Raw genomic sequence first — 18468 nt, forward strand, 5'->3', positions numbered from 1 at the left:
ATTTATTTTTATATTTTTTATATTTTTCCTCTGCCTCTATAGTTCGATGCTTTAAGAATTGTCTGTATAATATATTTTTCTTTTTGCAGGCATTTTGTAGCCCCTTGGTGACCCACGGACTATTTGTATATTTATGTATATTACTGTATTTCTTTATAGGACAATTTTTATTATATAGTTCATTGAATATTATTAAAAATTCCTCATATGCTTTATCAACATCTTTTTCTTTATAAACTACATTCCAGTCCTGTATTATTAAGTCATTTTTTAGTGCAATCATGGTTTCTTCAGTTTTCATTCTTATATATTTATAATTTTTATTATCCTTTTTCTTGCTATAATTACAGTAATATACATTAAAAATAGGTAGGTGGTCACTGATGTCTGTTAATAGTAGACCGCTCTCTATATTATTTTCCAGGATATTAGTAAATATATTATCTATTAAAGTGGTGCTGTGAGAAGTGATCCTGCTTGGTCTGGTAATAGTTGGGTACAGTCCCATACTTAACATTGAATTAATGAACTCTTCTGTCATTTTATGTTTCTTATGATTTAAGAGGTCGATGTTAAAATCACCACAGATGTACATGACCTTCTGAGTTGATTTTATAAACATACTTTCCATCCAATCTATAAAAACTTCTATGCTTGATCCAGGAGATCTGTATATACAGCTCACCATTATATCTTTCATTTTTTCACAGCATATTTCTATTGTAATACACTCCATCCAATCATCAACAGCTACCGTCATTTTATTATTAATTTTGTATTCCAAACTATTATCAACATATATTGCCACTCCCCCTCCTCTTTTGTTCTTTCTATTGATATAATTTAATTCATACCCGTTCAGCTCAAAATCTACTCCCATCTCATCGTTGATCCAAGTTTCTGATATGGCTATTATATTGAATGGAGTATTGAACTGACTGAGATATTCCTTCATTTTATGGAAATTGGCATACAGACTTCTGATATTGAAATGAATAATTGATATCTTATTTCCGTCTCTGATCTTTGCATTGTATTGATATTCAGTGTAATACCGGCAGCTGATATTGATGTTGCTGAAAAGATTATTTTCCGGATCAATATTATTTTCCATATCTTGTATTTTGTGCTCAGTATAATGGAAAGTGTCCAGTTCTTGTGTCCAGTGTCCAGTCCTTGTGTCATGATTGTAAATTGCTTTGATTGGCTCCCTCAGAATTTGTCCAGTTCCCCAATATCTCGGATGACCAAGATCTTGGCCTCTTCTGGAGATCCCCTCAACTTGATGAAAATCTTGCAGTTTTGTGTCCAAGTGTTTTGGATTTTCCCCTGTTTCCTTAGTAGTCTCGCCTTTTTTGCAATATCTGCATTTTTTTTTGTTAAGTGCTCATTTAAAAACACATCTGAGCCTTTCAGTTTCTTCCCTTGTTTTAACAATTGCATCTTATGCTTTCTGTTGGCAAATCTCATTATTACAGCTGGTTTGCCTGTGTTGCTTCTCCGTGGGAGAGGGTGACATGCTTCAATGTTATTGCTTTTTACCTCAATCCCCTTGGAGTGCAGGAATGCTAACACCTGTTTCTCCACAGAGTTAGCATCCTCCTCATTCAGTTCCTCTCCATCTCTTCTCGCCACTGCTCCAGCATATGAGCGGGGTTGAATTTGCAGTCCGGTCACAATGATGTCATTCATCCGGGTGTACTGCTCCAGCTCCTCCACTCGGTTCTCGAGAATGGCGATCCTCTTTGCCTTCTCTGAATTCTGCAGCCTCAGAGCTTTGACCTCTTCTACCAGGTCCAGGATGGTCTTCTGCTGCACCCTGACAGCAGAGATTTCTTCCCCCAGAAAGTCGAGGGATTTTTTAATATCATCAATCTCCTCGACCGTAGGAGCTTTCTTCGGGGGCATTGCGTTTGTTATTACGCGGCCCGTTCCTGCGCAACCTCTCGGCCCGCTCTCGCGCAGCCTCGCTCTCGCGCAGCCTCGCTCCCGCGCAGCCTCGCTCCCGCGCAACCTCTCGGCCCGCTCTCGCGCAGCTTCGCTCCCGCGCAACCTCTCGGCCCGCTCTCGCGCAGCTTCGCTCCCGCGCAACCTCTCGGCCCGCTCTCGCGCAGCTTCGCTCCCGCGCAACCTCTCGGCCCGCTCTCGCGCAGATGGTGTAGAAAAGAGAAGAGAGTAATCAGTGAGGTAGTTAGCTGTCCAGAGTTTGAGTGGATTGTGGTAAGAGGTACTTTATCCTGTGCCACCAGCCTAACGGTTGAAGGAAAGAAGCTGTTATACAAGCGGGCCCTGCGAGTGCTGATGCTTCAGGCCTGTGGTGTCTCAGGTTGTAGCCTGTGTTCACCCACTTGAACAGAGCATAAGCCGGGTGGTGTTTATCTTTAAGGATGCTCTGTGCTTTCCTTCTGCAGCACTGGGTGTATATACTGTCAATGGAGGGGAGATCAGAGCCAATGACTTTCTCTGCTGTTTTAATTACCCACTGCAGCAATTTCCTCTCAGCCAGGGTGATACCACACTGTGATACCACTGGTGAGAATGCTTTCAACAAGTCCTCTGTAGTAGACTTGGATGATGGGCTGGCATCTAAGTCTGGCCTTCTTCAGCAGTCTGATGAAGTACAGCCTCCGCTGGGCTCTTTTCACTAAAGTTGCAGTGTTTTTAGCCCAGCTGAGGTCTTCTGAAATGTGAAGGCCTAGGAAATTATAGCTGTCAGCCCGCTTCACCTCAGTTCCCTGATGGTGGGAGGCTGTGGGGGTGGGGGTGGTTGTTCTCCTCCTAAAATTTATTATGAGTTATTTCGTTTTGTCTATGTTAAGGACAAGATCATTGTCCTCTCCATAGGGGGTGATCTTGTGAACCAAGTCCCTGTATGACGACTCATCCCCCGCTCTGATGAGGCCAAGGATGGTTGTGTTGTCCGCATACTTGATGACAGTATTGTCCTGGGTGGATGCACAGTTATGGGTGTACAGTGCTAAAAGTTTAGGGCTGAGGCAGCAGCCCTGCGGTGTCCCTGTGCCAACTGTAAGCTCAGCAGAGACCTCCTTTCCCATTTGTGGCCCACCTGCGGCCTGTCAATGAGGAAGTCCAGGATCCAATTAGAGGTGGGTGTTGATATTCCCAGGTTTGCCAGCTTAGCGTTCAGTTTCATCGGCCTGATCGTGTTAAAGGCAGAGCTGTAATCCAGGAACAATAGCTGCACATACAGTATGTGTTTTGAGTGTCCAGGTGTTACAGGATGTAGTGAAGTGCCAGTGCCACCGCATCATCCACTGATCTGTTTGTGCGGTAGGCAAACTGAAGAGGGTCCACTGTGTCTGGAACCACAGAGTTTATGTGTTGCAGAACCAGCTTCTCTCTCCAGACACTTCATGGCAACCGATATGAGTGCCACAGGTCTGAAATCATTCATTGTGATCGTGTTTGTTTTTTTTAGGGACTGGCACTATGACAGAGGATTTAAAGATGCGTGGGACTGTTTCTTGTGAGAGTGAGGTGTCCCTCACGGTTTATTTGTTATTGTTATATAGTGGTGCTTGAAAGTTTGTGAACCCTTTAGAATTTTCTATATTTCTGCATAACTATAACCTAAAACGTCATCAGATTTTCACAAGTCCTAAAAGTAGATAAAGAGAACCGTTAAACAAATAAGACAAAAATATTATACTTGGTCATTTATTTATTGAGGAAAATGATTCAAATGTTACATATCTGTGAGTGGCAAAAGTATGTGAACCTCTAGGATTAGCTGTTAATTTGAAGGTGAAATTAGAGTCAGGTGTTTTCAATCAATGGGATGACAGTCAGGTGTGAGTGGGCACCCTGTTTTATTTAAAGAACAGGGATCTATCAAAGTCTGATCTTCACAATGCATGTTTGTGGAAGTGTATCATGGCACGAACAAAGGATATTTCTGAGGACCTCATAAAAAGCGTTCTTGATGCTCATCAGGCTGGAAAAAGTTACAAAACCATCTCTAAAGAGTTTGGACTCCACCAATCCACAGTCATACAGATTGTGTACAAATGGAGGAAATTCAAGACCATCGTTACCCTCCCCCAGGAGTGGTCGACCAACAAAGATCACTCCAAGAGCAAGGCGTGTAATAGTCGGCGAGGTCACAAAGGACCCCAGCATAACTTCTAAGCAACCGAAGGCCTCTCTCACATTGGCTAATGTTAATGTTCATGAGTCCACCATCAGGAGAACACTGAACAACAATGGTGTGCATGGTAGGGTTGCAAGGAGAAAGCCACTGCTCTCCAAAAATAACATTGCTGCTCATCTGCAGTTTGCTAATGATCACATGGACAAGCCAGAAGGCTATTGGAAAAATCTTTTGTGGATGGATGAGACCAAAATAGAACTTTTTGGTTTAAATGAGAAGCATTATATTTGGAGAAAGGAAAACACTGCATTCCAGCATAAGAACCTTATCCAATCTGTGAAATATGGTGGTGGTAGTATCATGGTTTGGGCCCGTTTTGCTGCATCTGAGCCAGGATAGCTTGCCATCATTGATGGAACAATGAATTCTGAATTATACCAGCAAATTCTAAAGGAAAATGTCAATACATCTGTCCATGAACCAAATCTCAAGAGAAGGTGGGTCAGGCAGCAAGACAATGACCCTAAACATACAAGTCATTCTACCAAAGAATGGTTAAAGAAGAATAAAGTTAGTGTTTTGGAACGGCCAAATCAAAGTCCTGACCTTAATCCAATCGAAATGTTGTGGAAGGACCTGAAGCGAGTAGTTCCTGTGAGGAAACCCACCAACATCCCAGAGTTGAAGCTGTTCTGTATGGAGGAATGGGCTGAAATTCCTTCAAGCCGTTGTGCAGGACTGATCAACAGTTACTGGAAACATTTAGTTGCAGTTATTGCTGCACAAGGGGGTCACACCAGATACTGAAGCAAAGGTTCACATACTTTTGCCACTCACAGATATGTAATACTGGATCATTTTACTCAATAAATAAATGAACAAGGATAATATTTTTGTCTCATTTGTTTAACTGGGTTCTCTTTATCTACTTTTAGGACTTGTGTGAAAATCTGATGATGTTTTAGGTCATATTTATGTGGAAAAATAGAAAATTCTAAAGGGTTCACAAACTTTCAAGCACCACTGTACATACCAAAGCATTCTCCTGCTCTGTTTACATTTATGTTTATCTTATGTTTTATTCAAAGCAACTTATAATTGAAACAGGATACAACTTGCTCAAGAGAAAAGCAGTAGCAGATGGGTAGTGCTGGGATTTGAACTTACAACCTTCCAATCAGTAGCCCAATGCCTTAATTACCAAGCACACACTTCCTCACTTTTTGCTGAAGTGATTACTAGTCTTGAGAGAGACCCATTTCAATTTGGCTTCTTGCCTGAGCTCATAAGGAGGGGAGGGTCTGAAGGGATTCCAGCAATATATTGAGGGAGACCGCTGAACACTGAGCCCCAGGCCCACTATGTGATGTGAAAACACAAACAGAGCTGATATGTATGAGGTGAGACGAGAAAAGTGAATTATGGCTCATTCCCTTTTCTGGAACGATTTGTTCCTTGTGCAGTTAAGTGTTGATAGCTGAATGTTCGAAAATACAGTGGCATGCAAAAGTTTGGGCACCCTTGCTGAAAATGTCTGTTACTGTGAATAGTTACGTGAGCAGAAGATGAACTGATCACCAAAAGGCATAAAGGTAAAAGACGAGACATTTCTTTTCAGTGTTTTATGCAAGATTTGTATATTATTTTTGTTTTGTACAATTGGAGAGGACTGGCTAGTGGCCTAGTGGTTAGTGTGTTTACCTCTCAATAGGGAGATTGTGAGTTCTATTCACAGTCGGGTCATACCAAAGACCACCATAAAAATGGTACCTACTACCGTGCCATCTGGCAAGGCATGCTGAAATACAGATGGGAGTTAAACTCTTGTGGTTGCTGGAGGACTAGCTATGTACAACCCTGATTCCAAAAAAGTTGGGACAAAGTACAAATTGTAAATGGAATGCAATGATGTGGAAGTTTCAAAATTCCATATTTTATTCAGAATAGAACATAGATGACATATCAAATGTTTAAACTGAGAAAATGTATCATTTAAAGAGAAAAATTAGGTGATTTTAAATTTCATGACAACAACACATCTCAAAAAAGTTGGGACAAGGCCATGTTTACCATTGTGAGACATCCCCTTTTCTCTTTACAACAGTCTATAAACGTCTGGGGACTGAGGAGACAAGTTGCTCAAGTTTAGGGATAGGAATGTTAATTTTCTTGTCTAATGTAGGATTCTACTGTCTTAGGTCTTTTTTGTCGTATCTTCCGTTTTATGATGCGCCAAATGTTTTCTATGGGTGAAAGATCTGGACTGCAGGCTGGCCAGTTCAGTACCCGGACCCTTCTTCTACGCAGCCATGATGCTGTAATTGATGCAGTATGTGGTTAGGCATTGTCATGTTGGAAAATGCAAGGTCTTCCCTGAAAGAGACGTCATCTGGATGGGAGCATATGTTGCTCTAGAACCTGGATATACCTTTCAGCATTGATGGTGTCTTTCCAGACGTGTAAGCTGTCCATGCCACACGCACTCATGCAACCCCATACCATCAGAGATGCAGGCTTCTGAACTGAGCGCTGATAACAACTTGGGTCGTCCTTCTCCTCTTTAGTCCGAATGACACGGCGTCCCTGATATCCATAAAGAACTTCAAATTTTGATTCATCTGACCACAGAACACTTTGCCACAGTCCATTTTAAATGAGCCTTGGCCCAGAGAAGACGTCTGCGCTTCTGGATCATGTTTAGATACAGCTTCTTCTTTGAACTATAGAGTTTTAGCTGGCAACGGCGGATGGCACGGTGAATTGTGTTCACAGATAATGTTCTCTGGAAATATTCCTGAGCCCATTTTGTGATTTCCAATACAGAAGCATGCCTGTATGTGATGCAGTGCCGTCTAAGGGCCCAAAGATCATGGGCACCCAGTATGGTTTTCCGGCCTTGACCCTTACGCACAGAGATTCTTCCAGATTCTCTGAATCTTTTGATGATACTATGCACTGTAGATAATGATATGTTCAAACTCTTTGCAATTTTACACTGTCGAACTCCTTTCTGATATTGCTCCACTATTTGTCGGTGCAGAATTAGAGGAATTGGTGATCCTCTTCCCATCTTTACTTCTGAGAGCTGCTGCCACTCCAAGATGCTCTTTTTATACCCAGTCACTCATTAAACTCATTAAAACTTCAACAAAAAAAAACTCCCTGGTGCGGACCAAAAATAAAAACCATTTTTATTTCTATTTTATTTCTATTTATATTTTTATACACCATAAAGTTTTTTTGAGGTTTTAATGACCTATTGCCAACTGACCTAATGAGTTGCAATTTGGTCCTCCAGCTGTTCCTTTTTAATACCATTAACTTTTCCAGCCTCTTATTGCCCCTGTCCCAACTTTTTTGAGATGTGTTGCTGTCATGAAATTTCAAATGAGCCAATTAAATTTCAAAATGTCTCACTTTCGACATTTGATATGTTGTCTATGTTCTACTGTGAATACAATATCAGTTTTTGAGATTTGTAAATTATTGCATTCCGTTTTTATTTACAATTTGGACTTTGTCCCAACTTTTTGGAATCGGGGTTGTAATAGGGGAGAGGCCGAGGGCTACGGAAACGGAGATCAGCACCGCCCAATGCACCACATGGTGCGGGAAGGACTTTGACAATTGGAGAGTGAAAAAAGAAAAGGAACACCTGCGAAAGTTTGGGCACCCTAATACATTTGAGTTCTCAGGTAACTTTTACCAAGGTTCCGGACCTTAATTAGCTTATTGAGCTGTGGCTTGATCAAATTCTTCGTTAGGAAAGGTCAGATGATGCAGATTTCAAAGTTGTATAAATTCTCTGACTCCTTAAATTTGTCCCTAAAATCAACAGCCATGGGATCCTCTAAGCAACTCCCTAGCATTCTGAATAATAAAATAATTGATGCTCACAAAGGAGGAGAAGGCTACAAGAACATAGCAAAGTCTTTTCAGGTAGCTGTTTCCTCAGATCGTAATGTTATTAAGAAATGGCAGTTAACAGAAACAGTGGAGATCAAGGTGAGCTCTGGAAGATGAAGAAAACTTTCTGAAAGAACTGCTCATTGCATTGCTAGAAAGGCAAATAAAAACCCTTGTTTGACTGCAAAAGACCTTCAGAAAGATTTAGCAGACCCTGGAGTGGTGGTGCACTGTTCTACTATGCAGCGACACCTGAACAAATATGACCTTCATGAGAGAGTCATCAGAACAAAACCTTTCCTGTGTCTGAGCCACAAAATTCAGTGTCTGAAGTTTGCAAATGAACATCTAAGCAAGCCTGATGCATTTTGGAAACAAGTCCTGTGGACTGATGAAATCAAAATAGAACTTTTTGGCTACAATGTGAAAAGGTACATTTGGAGAAAAAAGGGTGCCAAATTCCAGGAAAAGAACACCTCTCCAACTCTGAAGCATGGGTGTGGATCGATCATGCTTTGGGGTTGTGTTGTAGCCAGTGGCACAGGGCACATTTCATTGGTCGAGGGAAGCATGGATTCGAATAAATACCAGCAAACTCTGGAAGCAAACATCACACCATCTATAAAAAAGTTGAAGTTAAAAAAAGGATGGGTCCTACAATAAGACAATGATCCAAAACACACCTCAAAATCTACAATGGAACACCTCAAGAGGCACAAGCTGAAGGTTTTGCCATGGCCCTCACAGTCCCCTGACCTAAACATCATTGAAAATCTGTGGCTAGATCTCAAAAGAGCAGTGCATGCAAGACAGCCCATGAAACTTGTAGAACTGGAAGCCTTTTGCAAGGATGAATGCGTGAAAATCCCCCAAGTAAGAACTGAAAGATTATTAGCTGGCTACAAAAAGTGTTTACAAGCTGTGATACTTGCCAAAGGGGGTGTTACTAAGTACTGACCATGCCAGGTGCCCAAACTTTTCCTTCAGGCCCTTTTCATTTTTTGGTATTTTACACCTGTAAATGATGGAAATAAAAATGTAATCTTGTGGAAAATATTAAAGAAAATGTGTCATCTTTACCCTTATGCCTTTTGGTGATCAGTTTATCCTCTGCTCACTTAACTATTCACAGTAACAGACATTTTCAGCAAGGGTGCCCAAACTTTTGCATGCCACTTTATCTTCAACTGAGCCATCAGTGATTATCCTGCCATTACCTCATGGCTTAATCACCCAACTGTCAGAACCGTCCTTCTCTCAATACAGTTTCTGCACTGAAATTTTCCATTTACTGGTTTTTGGTATACAGCGATTATATCTTATAGTTTCAGGTGTTCTTTGATATATGAACTGCCAGCTGCTGTGCTCAGTACCACAATAAAACACTGCATAACCACTATGCTGAAAACTAATCTCAACAAAAAAAATTTACAGACATCACTGTTACTGCACTACGCAACAATAAATGTACATTTAAAAGCTGGATTTTTATCAACATCACATGTTGATCCAGACAAGAACCCAGATGTCCAAAATATGTTTCCTTCTTTTAAATGAGGTAGGTAGTCTTCTGAAGTGTATGGTGTTATCATGCCAAGATCTAAACAGCTCTCTAAGGACCTCAGAGAAAAGGTTGTGGATGCCTATGAATCTGGCAAGGGATTAAAAAGGTCTCTAAATTATTAGAAATAAATCATTCCACGGGCGGCACGGTGGTGTAGTGGTTAGCGCTGTCGCCTCACAGCAAGAAGGTCCGGGTTTGAGCCCCGTGGCCGGCGAGGGCCTTTCTGTGTGGAGTTTGCATGATCTCCCCGTGTCCGCGTGGGTTTCCTCTGGGTGCTCCGGTTTCCCCCACAGTCCAAAGACATGCAGGTTAGGTTAACTGGTGACTCTAAATTGACTGTAGGTGTGAATGGTTGTCTGTGTCTATGTGTCAGCCCTGTGATGACCTGGCGACTTGTCCAGGGTGTACCCCGCCTTTCGCCCGTAGTCAGCTGGGATAGGCTCCAGCTTGCCTGCGACCCTGTAGAACAGGATAAAGCGGCTAGAGATAATGAGATGAGATGAGAAATCATTCCACTGGAAGGAAAATCATCTACAAGTGGCATAAATTTCAAACAACTGCCAATTTGTCCAGGACTAGTCGCCCCAGCAAATTCAACCCAAGAGCAGACTGTTTGATGATAAAAAAAATCTCCAAGAACTCCAAAATTTCATCACTGGACCTGCAGGTGTTGGTGAACTCTTGCAACTGTTGGTGTGAAAGTGTATACATCTACAATCAGGAAGAGATTGGACAAATTTGACCTGCATGAGAGGCTCGTCTCGTCTCGTCTTCTTCCGCTTTATCCGGGACCGGGTCGCGGAGGCAGCAGTCTAAGCAGGGAAGCCCAAACTTCCCTTTCCCCAGACACCTCGGCCAGCTCCTCGGGAAGAACACCGAGGCGTTCCCAGGCCAGCCAAGAGACATAGTCCCTCCAGTGTGTCCTGGGTCTTCCCCGGGGCCTCCTCCCGGGGGGACATGCCTGGAACACCTCCCCAGGGAGGCGTCCAGGAGGCATCCGAAAAAGATGCCCGAGCCACCTCAGCTGATTCCTCTCGATGTGGAGCAGCAGCGGCTCTACTCCGAGCTCCTCCCGAGTGACTGTGCTTCTCACCCTATCTCTAAGGGAGCGCCCAGCCACCCTGCGAAGGAAACTCATTTCGGCCGCTTGTATCTGCGATCTTGTCCTTTCGGTCATTACCCAAAGCTCATGACCATAGGTGAGAGTCGGAACGTAGATCGACCGGTAAATTGAGAGCTTCGCCTTTTGGCTCAGCTCCTTCTTCACCACGACGGACCGGTAAAGCGACCGCATCACTGCGGAGGTTGCACCGATCCGCCTGTCGATCTCACGCTCCATCCTTCCCTCACTCGTGAACAAGATCCCGAGATACTTAAACTCCTCCACTTGAGGCAGAACTTCTCCACCAACCTGGAGAGGGCAAGCCACCCTTTTCCGGTTGAGAACCATGGCCTCGGACTTGGAGGTGCTGATTCTCATCCCAGCCACTTCACACTCGACTGCAAACCGCCCCAGTGCATGCTGAAGGTCCTGGTTTGAAGAAGCCAACAGGACAACATCATCCGCAAAAAGCAGAGATGAAATCCTGTGGTTCCCAAACAGGATTCCTTCTGGCCCCTGGCTGCGCCTAGAAATTCTGTCCATAAAAATTATGAACAGAACCGGTGACAAAGGGCAGCCCTGCCGGAGTCCAACATGCACTGGGAACAGGTCTGACTTACTGCCGGCAATGCGAACCAGACTCCTGCTCCGTTCGTACAGGGACCGGACAGCCCTTAGCAAAGAGCCCCGAACCCAATACTCCCGAAGCACCCCCCACAGAATACTACGGGGGACACGGTCGAATGCCTTCTCCAGATCCACAAAACACATGTGGACTGGTTGGGCAAACTCCCATGAACCCTCGAGCACCCTATGAAGGGTATAGAGCTGGTCCAGTGTTCCGCGACCAGGACGAAAACCGCATTGTTCCTCCTGGATCCGAGGTTCGACTATTGGTCGAATTCTCCTCTCCAGTACCCTGGAGTAAACCTTCCCTGGGAGGCTGAGTAGTGTGATTCCCCTATAATTGGGGCACACTCTCCGGTCCCCTTTCTTAAAAAGAGGGACCACCACCCCAGTCTGCCACTCCAGAGGCACTGTCCCTGACTGCCACGCGATGTTGCAGAGGCGTGTCAACCAAGACAGCCCCACAACATCCAGAGACTTGAGATACTCAGGGCGGATCTCATCCACCCCCGGTGCCTTGCCACCGAGGAGCTTGCAAACCACCTCAGTGACTTCGGCTTGGGTAATGGACGAGTCCACCTCTGAGTCATCAGCCTCAGTCTCCTCAGTGGAAGACATGACGGTGGGATTGAGGAGATCCTCAAAGTATTCCTTCCACCACCCGACAATGTCCCCAGTCGAGGTCAACAGCTCCCCACCCGCACTGTAAACAGTGTTGGCAGAGTACTGCTTCCCCCTCCTGAGGCGCCGGATGGTTTGCCAGAATTTCTTCGAGGCTGACCGATAGTCCTTCTCCATGGCCTCCCCGAACTCCTCCCAGTTCCGAGTTTTTGCCTCCGCAACTGCCCGAGCTGCAGCACGCCTGGCCTGCCGATACCCGTCAGCTGCCTCGGGAGTCCTGGAGGTTAACATGGCCCGATAGGACTCCTTCTTCAGCTTGACGGCATCCCTTACTTCTGGTGTCCACCACCGGGTTCGGGGATTGCCGCCACGACAGGCACCGGAGACCTTGCGGCCACAGCTCCGAACAGCTGCGTCCACAATGGAGGTAGAGAACATGGTCCACTCAGACTCAATGTCCCCCACCTCCCTCGGAAGCTGGGAAAAGCTCTCCCGGAGGTGGGAGTTAAAGACCTCCCCAACAGAGTGCTCGGCCAGACGTTCCCAGCAGACCCTCACCATACGTTTGGGCCTGCCAGGTCTGTCCAGCTTCCTCCTCCGCCAGCGGATCCAACTCACCACCAGGTGGTGATCAGTTGACAGCTCAGCCCCTCTCTTCACCCGAGTGTCCAAGACATAGGGCCGGAGATCAGATGAAACGACTACAAAGTCTATCATTGACCTCCGACCTAAGGTGTCCTGGTGCCACGTGCACTTATGGACACCCCTATGCTCGAACATGGTGTTCGTTATGGACAAACCGTGACTAGCACAGAAGTCCAATAACAAAACACCACTCGGGTTCAGATCGGGGAGGCCGTTCCTCCCAACCACGCCCCTCCAGGTGTCACTGTCATCTCCCATGTGAGCATTTAAGTCCCCCAGTAACACAATGGAGTCCCCAGTCTGAGCACTCCTCAGTACCTCTCCCAGGGACTCCAAGAAGGCCGGATACTCTATACTGCTATTTGGGCCGTAAGCACAAACAACAGCAAGAGCCCTCTCCCCAATCCGAAGACACAGAGAGGCGACCCTCTCGTTCACTGGGGTAAACTCCAACACATGGCGGCTGAGCTGGGGAGCTATAAGCAAGCCCACACCAGCCCGCCGCCGCTCACCATGGGCGACTCCAGAGAAGTGGAGAGTCCAGCCCCTCTCAAGGAGCTGGGTTCCAGAGCCCAAGCTGTGCGTGGAGGTGAGCCCGACTATCTCTAGCCGGTACTTCTCAACCTCCCGCACAAGCTCAGGCTCTTTCCCCCCCAGCGAAGTGACATTCCATGTCCCAACAGCCAGCCGCTGTGTCCGGGGATCAGGTCGTCGAGGCCCCTGCCTTTGACTGCCACCCAATCCACATTGCACCAGTCCCCTACTGCTACCTCTGTGGGTGGTGAACCCACAGGAGGTCGGGCCCACGTCACCTCTTCGGGCTGAGCCCGGCCGGGCCCCATGGGCAAAGGCCCGGCCACCAAGCGCTCGCATACGAGCCCCAACCCCGGGCCTGGCTCCAGGGTGGGGCCCCGGCTGCGTCATCCCGGGCGACGTCACGGTCCTCGGATTTTTCTCCATGCATGAGAGGCATGCTTGGAAAAAGCCTTTGTTGTCCAAAAGGAACGTTAAAGCAAGACTACAGTTTGAACATGTAGGGAAAGACCAGGCTGTGGCAGCGGGGGCGTGGTCAAGCGTCGGTCTGTGAATGGAGGGCGGAGTTAGGGAAGGTAAGTGGTAGGATCACTGCACCTGATGGGAATTAACCTGTGTTTGTGTGTCTTCAATAGTGACCGTGCCCTTTTAAAGGAGAGAGAGAGCAGAGAAAGGGAGCTCTCTCCCCAACCAGAACACTTGTGTGTCTGCGTGTGACTGGGACAGTGTGAAAGTCAAAGCTGAAAAGCTAAAATAAAGGACTTTTGATGAGAACTCAGTTCTGGCCTGCTGTGCTTCTGTGCTCCACCCACCTGCTCTGATTTTACACAGGCCTTTTAGAATAACGTGCTCTGGACAGACAAATCAAATGTGTGGCGCAAACCAAATGTGGCTTTTCAGGAGAAGAACCTCATATCAACTGTGAAGCATGGTGGTGGAAATGTTATGGTCTGGGGTTGCTTCACTGCATCAGGGACTGGGAAGCTTGCATTCACTGATTCAACTCTGAATTCTGAATCATATCAAAGAGTGCATGAAGATAATTAGAGACCATCTGCTCAAAAGTTGAAGTTGAACCAGAGTTGGACCTTTCAATAGGATAATGATCCTAAGCACACGAGTAAATCCACTAAGGAATGGTTCAAAAAGAAGAAATGAAGGGTTATGGAATGGCCTCATCAAAGCCCAGATTTGAACCCCATTGAAATGTTGTGGGGAGATTTGAAAAGGGCAGTACATGCAAGAAAACTCTCAAACATTTTGCAACTGAAGGAATTTTGTATGGAAGAGTGGTCCAAAATTTCAGCAAACCAATGTCAGAGACTGGTGGACAATTATACAAAACATCTACAAGAAGTTATTTCTGTTAAAGAGGGCAATACGAGCTTCTAAAGCCAAGAGTGCACTTACTTCCTCCTCAGAAGAATATTACATCTATTGATATTTTTGTTGAAAAAATGATTGAAAGAGCTCATTTTGGGATGGCACAGCGATGTCATGGTTAGCCTGGTCACCTCACAGCAAGAAGGTTCTGGGTTTCAGCCCAGTGGCCGATGGGGGCCTTTCTGTGTGTTGTTTGTATGTTCTCCCTGTGTCTGTGTGGTTTCCCCCACAATCCAAAGACATGCAGGTTAGGCTAATTGGAGGCTCTAAATTGACCATAGATGTGAGTGTGAATTGTTGTTTGTCTCTATGTGTCAGCCCTGCGATGATCTGGCAACTTGTCCAGGGTGTCACACTGCACAGGATAAGTGGTTATGGATAATGGATGGAAAGAGCTAATTTTTCTTGTTGTTTTGTTCATCACCTTTACCTGTACATGCTGTATCAGAGAGTGAAATGTTTGCTTGTTTAAATATGTTGAGAAAAGTCTACAATTTCCATGTGATGTACTTATTTTTTCATATGAATGGACTTTGAACTGAAGTGATTATATCTTGGTTGTACAGGGAGAAAAAACTTGATAACATTTGTTTCAACTCAGAAAGGTCACTGTACATCAGTACTATTTGCAGTCTCAGAGTACTGATGTTTCACAATGTTTATGGCATAAGAACGATTTGTGGCCATTTGCAGCCTCATGTGCCAGGGTTATACTTCATTACATGATTTTTTTTAACATCACCCAATGGTGTGATGTGATTGCCATCATAGTGTAAATATTTGGTTGAGAAATAATTTCTGTTACTTAGATATGCTCAGACTGGGCTTCAGATGCAATAAGTGGTCATATTTTTTTTCTCCTTAACATTAGTCGAAACACTACTGTTTTTCATAGTGTTACTTCATGTTAATGGAAAATTACCAATTTTTGTACCATTCATAGACCAACAAATAGGTTGTATTATGTTAAAGAGATGTGGTAATGGACAGTGGTGCTATGAGTTCTTTTGTGTGAGAATGACTTTGGTGCAGTTTTGAAAAAAAAATTAAAAAGTCCATAGCATTTGTAGCTAACATTCTGCTAAAACCACAATCCTTGATTTCTTGGATCTGTAGCCACTGCATTTGTTGCTATATATCTTTTTTCATAAAATTTTGGTCATACTTACTTTCTTTTAAAAAAGAAGTAGCATTGTTTTTGTTTATTTCTGTAGCACAGATTGGGGTGAATATGAACTTCAGGAACGATGAGCAGGCCTTGTAGTGTGACATAATTGAAGATTAAACCCCATGACACCTTGATGAAAACTCTAGCATGTCAGAATTTTTTGTATCTTTTTGCCTAGTTTGACAAGTCCAATGATATGTTTGATGCTCCTTCTGTATCAATCCAAGATTGACAGTTTCTAGACTCTCCTCCAGATGACATGCAAAGATGTGAATAATGATTGGTTTAGGTCAAACTTGTAGCGTTGCCAGTCTTCTGACCAAGACATGGCAAGAGTTTATGGCACTAGGATTCCCTAATCTGACATAGTGACCATCATGAAAGACAAAAGTATCATGTAGTCTGATCTAAGCATAACAGAATGGGTTTACTGTCAGAATCAGAATGCTTGATAATGTGCAATATGTCTATCTGCTGTTCAGTCGACAGATTTCTTACCTTTTGTTTAAACTTCTCCTCTAGCTCTTGGTTTATTTTCTGCAGTGCTGCATAGCTGCTCTGTATCCTGCAAGCAAATCGAATGAAATGAGTTATAATCTTTTGTAATACAGTAAAGGTTTACTCAAACAGTAAAGGTAATTTACTCAAAATACTGCTGCAGATATAAATCATGGCACTAATGAATGACTCAGGAGTTAAATTTCAGTTCTATGTAGGGCACTTGAGTGTAATTTTAGCACTAAACAGACTCTTGGTGGGATTCCAGCATGTTAATGAAATGTTCTGTGTCAGAGGAAAATGTTGTTGTCCCAGCCATACCCTAAGTCTTATTTTTGCAAGGACATTGCAACCTGTAGTCATGTAGATATAGTCATGTCTGGCCAGTAAATGTGGCCGTTTCTACACACTTTACAGGGTGATGGCGGTATTGTGCTACAGAAATGTGTATCATGAGTCAACAGGTATTATTTGCCATGAGTAATCATCAATTACAGCTACCGTATCCTGAATTGTGACTCAGGATCTCTGAGAACATTTACTGAGAGCTAATCCTCGCCCTCTGCTTCACTCAAGAAGGCTCATAAGGAATCCACAAGAGTCGTCCTCCTACCCTGTAGATGATTTCTGCAGGTTCGATTGAGTGATGGTTTGATTAAAAACTCCTCATTAGATTTTAAAGAATCATTCTGTGACCCAGACAGGACCAGACTGAGTTACTCTCCATAAGGCTTCAACCAGTAGCCCTGTACTGTAATTTTATGTAGGGGAAAAGCAGAGACACTTTGAACCTGCGTAGTTTGTCAGTAAACTTCTCCAGCTCCTCTTGCGCCCGTCTTAGTTCTGTCTCCAGGTACTGCTTGGTGGCATCAAACTCAGTCTCCAGCATCTCCAGGTTATAAGTGGTATACGAGAGCTGCTTCCGGAGGTCCTCCTTCTGCTCCTGCAATGAACTGAACATATACATACAAAGGGTGAAAAATGATTGATACTCCTACTTCATTCTGCTTACATTCACCGCTTCCTAAGTACAGTAGTGACACACATACCTGCTATATATCATCTTTTAAAGTACAGTAATATGGTCCTAATAGACTAAATATTCTGTATCCATTTCATATTGGTTATATTAACTTTACTTGCAATATGCAAAATTATTAAACCACAAAACCCAAAAGACTACTGAAGACATGTTCAAAGACATGCGGTTAGGTTAACATGGGGCGGCCTTGGGCTGAAGTGCCCTTGAGCAAGGCACCTAACCCCCAACTGCTCCCCAGGCGCTGTAGCATAGTTTCCCACTGCTCTGGGTATATGTGTGTGCTCATTGCTCAATTGTGTGTGTTCACTGCTTCAGATGAGTTAAATGCAGAGGATGAATTTCACTGTGCTTGAGTGTGCATATGACAAATAAAGGATTCTTCTTCTTAGTACAAGTGGGTTCATCAAGGTGTAAAATAAAGTTATGATTGAACACAAACCTCTTTAAGGTTATTTTATAATGAAGATAGGAAGGTAATGATTTCCCTTCAAACAGAGTCACATCTATTGAAATAGACAAATATATACAGTCTAATGATCTAGTTACATTATTAGATCATCTATAAATGTAATAATCATTATCTAGAACAGTCTCGTTCACATGAATGCCATTGCAACAGAAAAACTGAACACTCTTTTGTTAAATAAGTTGAGGTGTGTGGATGGAGGTTTTAAGGGTCTGGTATAAGATTGTGGAAAGAGTGGGAGAGATGGGAATAAAGCACAGGTAGTAGTGCACAGACTCTATGGAGGTTAGACTCCAGATATGATTATTTTGCAACACATATTTGCTCTGGAGATGTTCAGTCTAATACAGTTTCTCAGTTCTATTGAATCTGCTGAAATCCTATTCTCAATTTACAACACACATATGACAGCAAAGTTTACCTTTACATTACAACTCAAGTTCTAGGTGCACTAAACACCACTCATAGCACTGAAGAATTTAGTAGAGAGGACAATAATGTTGTAGTTTTATTTTTACACTGCAAAAAAAATTATATCTTAGCAAGTGAAAATATCTTGAAAATAGTTGAAACGATCTAGCATTTCCTATTAGAAGAATACAAGACACCAATTCTGAGATTATTAAACCTAGTTCTAGATTGCAACCAACTTATTTTAAGATGTCTTATCAAGTAAAAATATCTGTCCATGCAGCAAGATAATTAAGTAATTTTTGTCCTCAAATTCAGTTTTCAATTTTTTGCAGTGTACACTCACATGTACAGTAGATCCTAATATGAGGTGGTTAAAGCAGTGTTTTT

The 18468-nt window shown here is 43.7% G+C and overlaps 1 protein-coding gene across 1 annotated transcript in view; it reads right to left on the reverse strand.

Annotated features, from left to right (window-relative positions):
* Positions 1-17126, reverse strand: part of LOC132893768 (brain-enriched guanylate kinase-associated protein) — a 41176-nt gene extending 24050 nt beyond the window's left edge. Inside the window, exons 1-2 of the mRNA XM_060932901.1 lie at positions 16951-17126; positions 16160-16226 (exon numbers count right to left, since the gene is read on the reverse strand). Coding sequence (XP_060788884.1) covers positions 16160-16226; positions 16951-17126 — 243 coding nt within the window. The remainder of the gene's footprint in view (positions 1-16159; positions 16227-16950) is intronic.
* Positions 17127-18468: the final 1342 nt, after the last annotated feature.

Source organism: Neoarius graeffei, chromosome 11 (assembly GCF_027579695.1).
Source record: "Neoarius graeffei isolate fNeoGra1 chromosome 11, fNeoGra1.pri, whole genome shotgun sequence".
Lineage (NCBI taxonomy): Eukaryota > Metazoa > Chordata > Actinopteri > Siluriformes > Ariidae > Neoarius > Neoarius graeffei.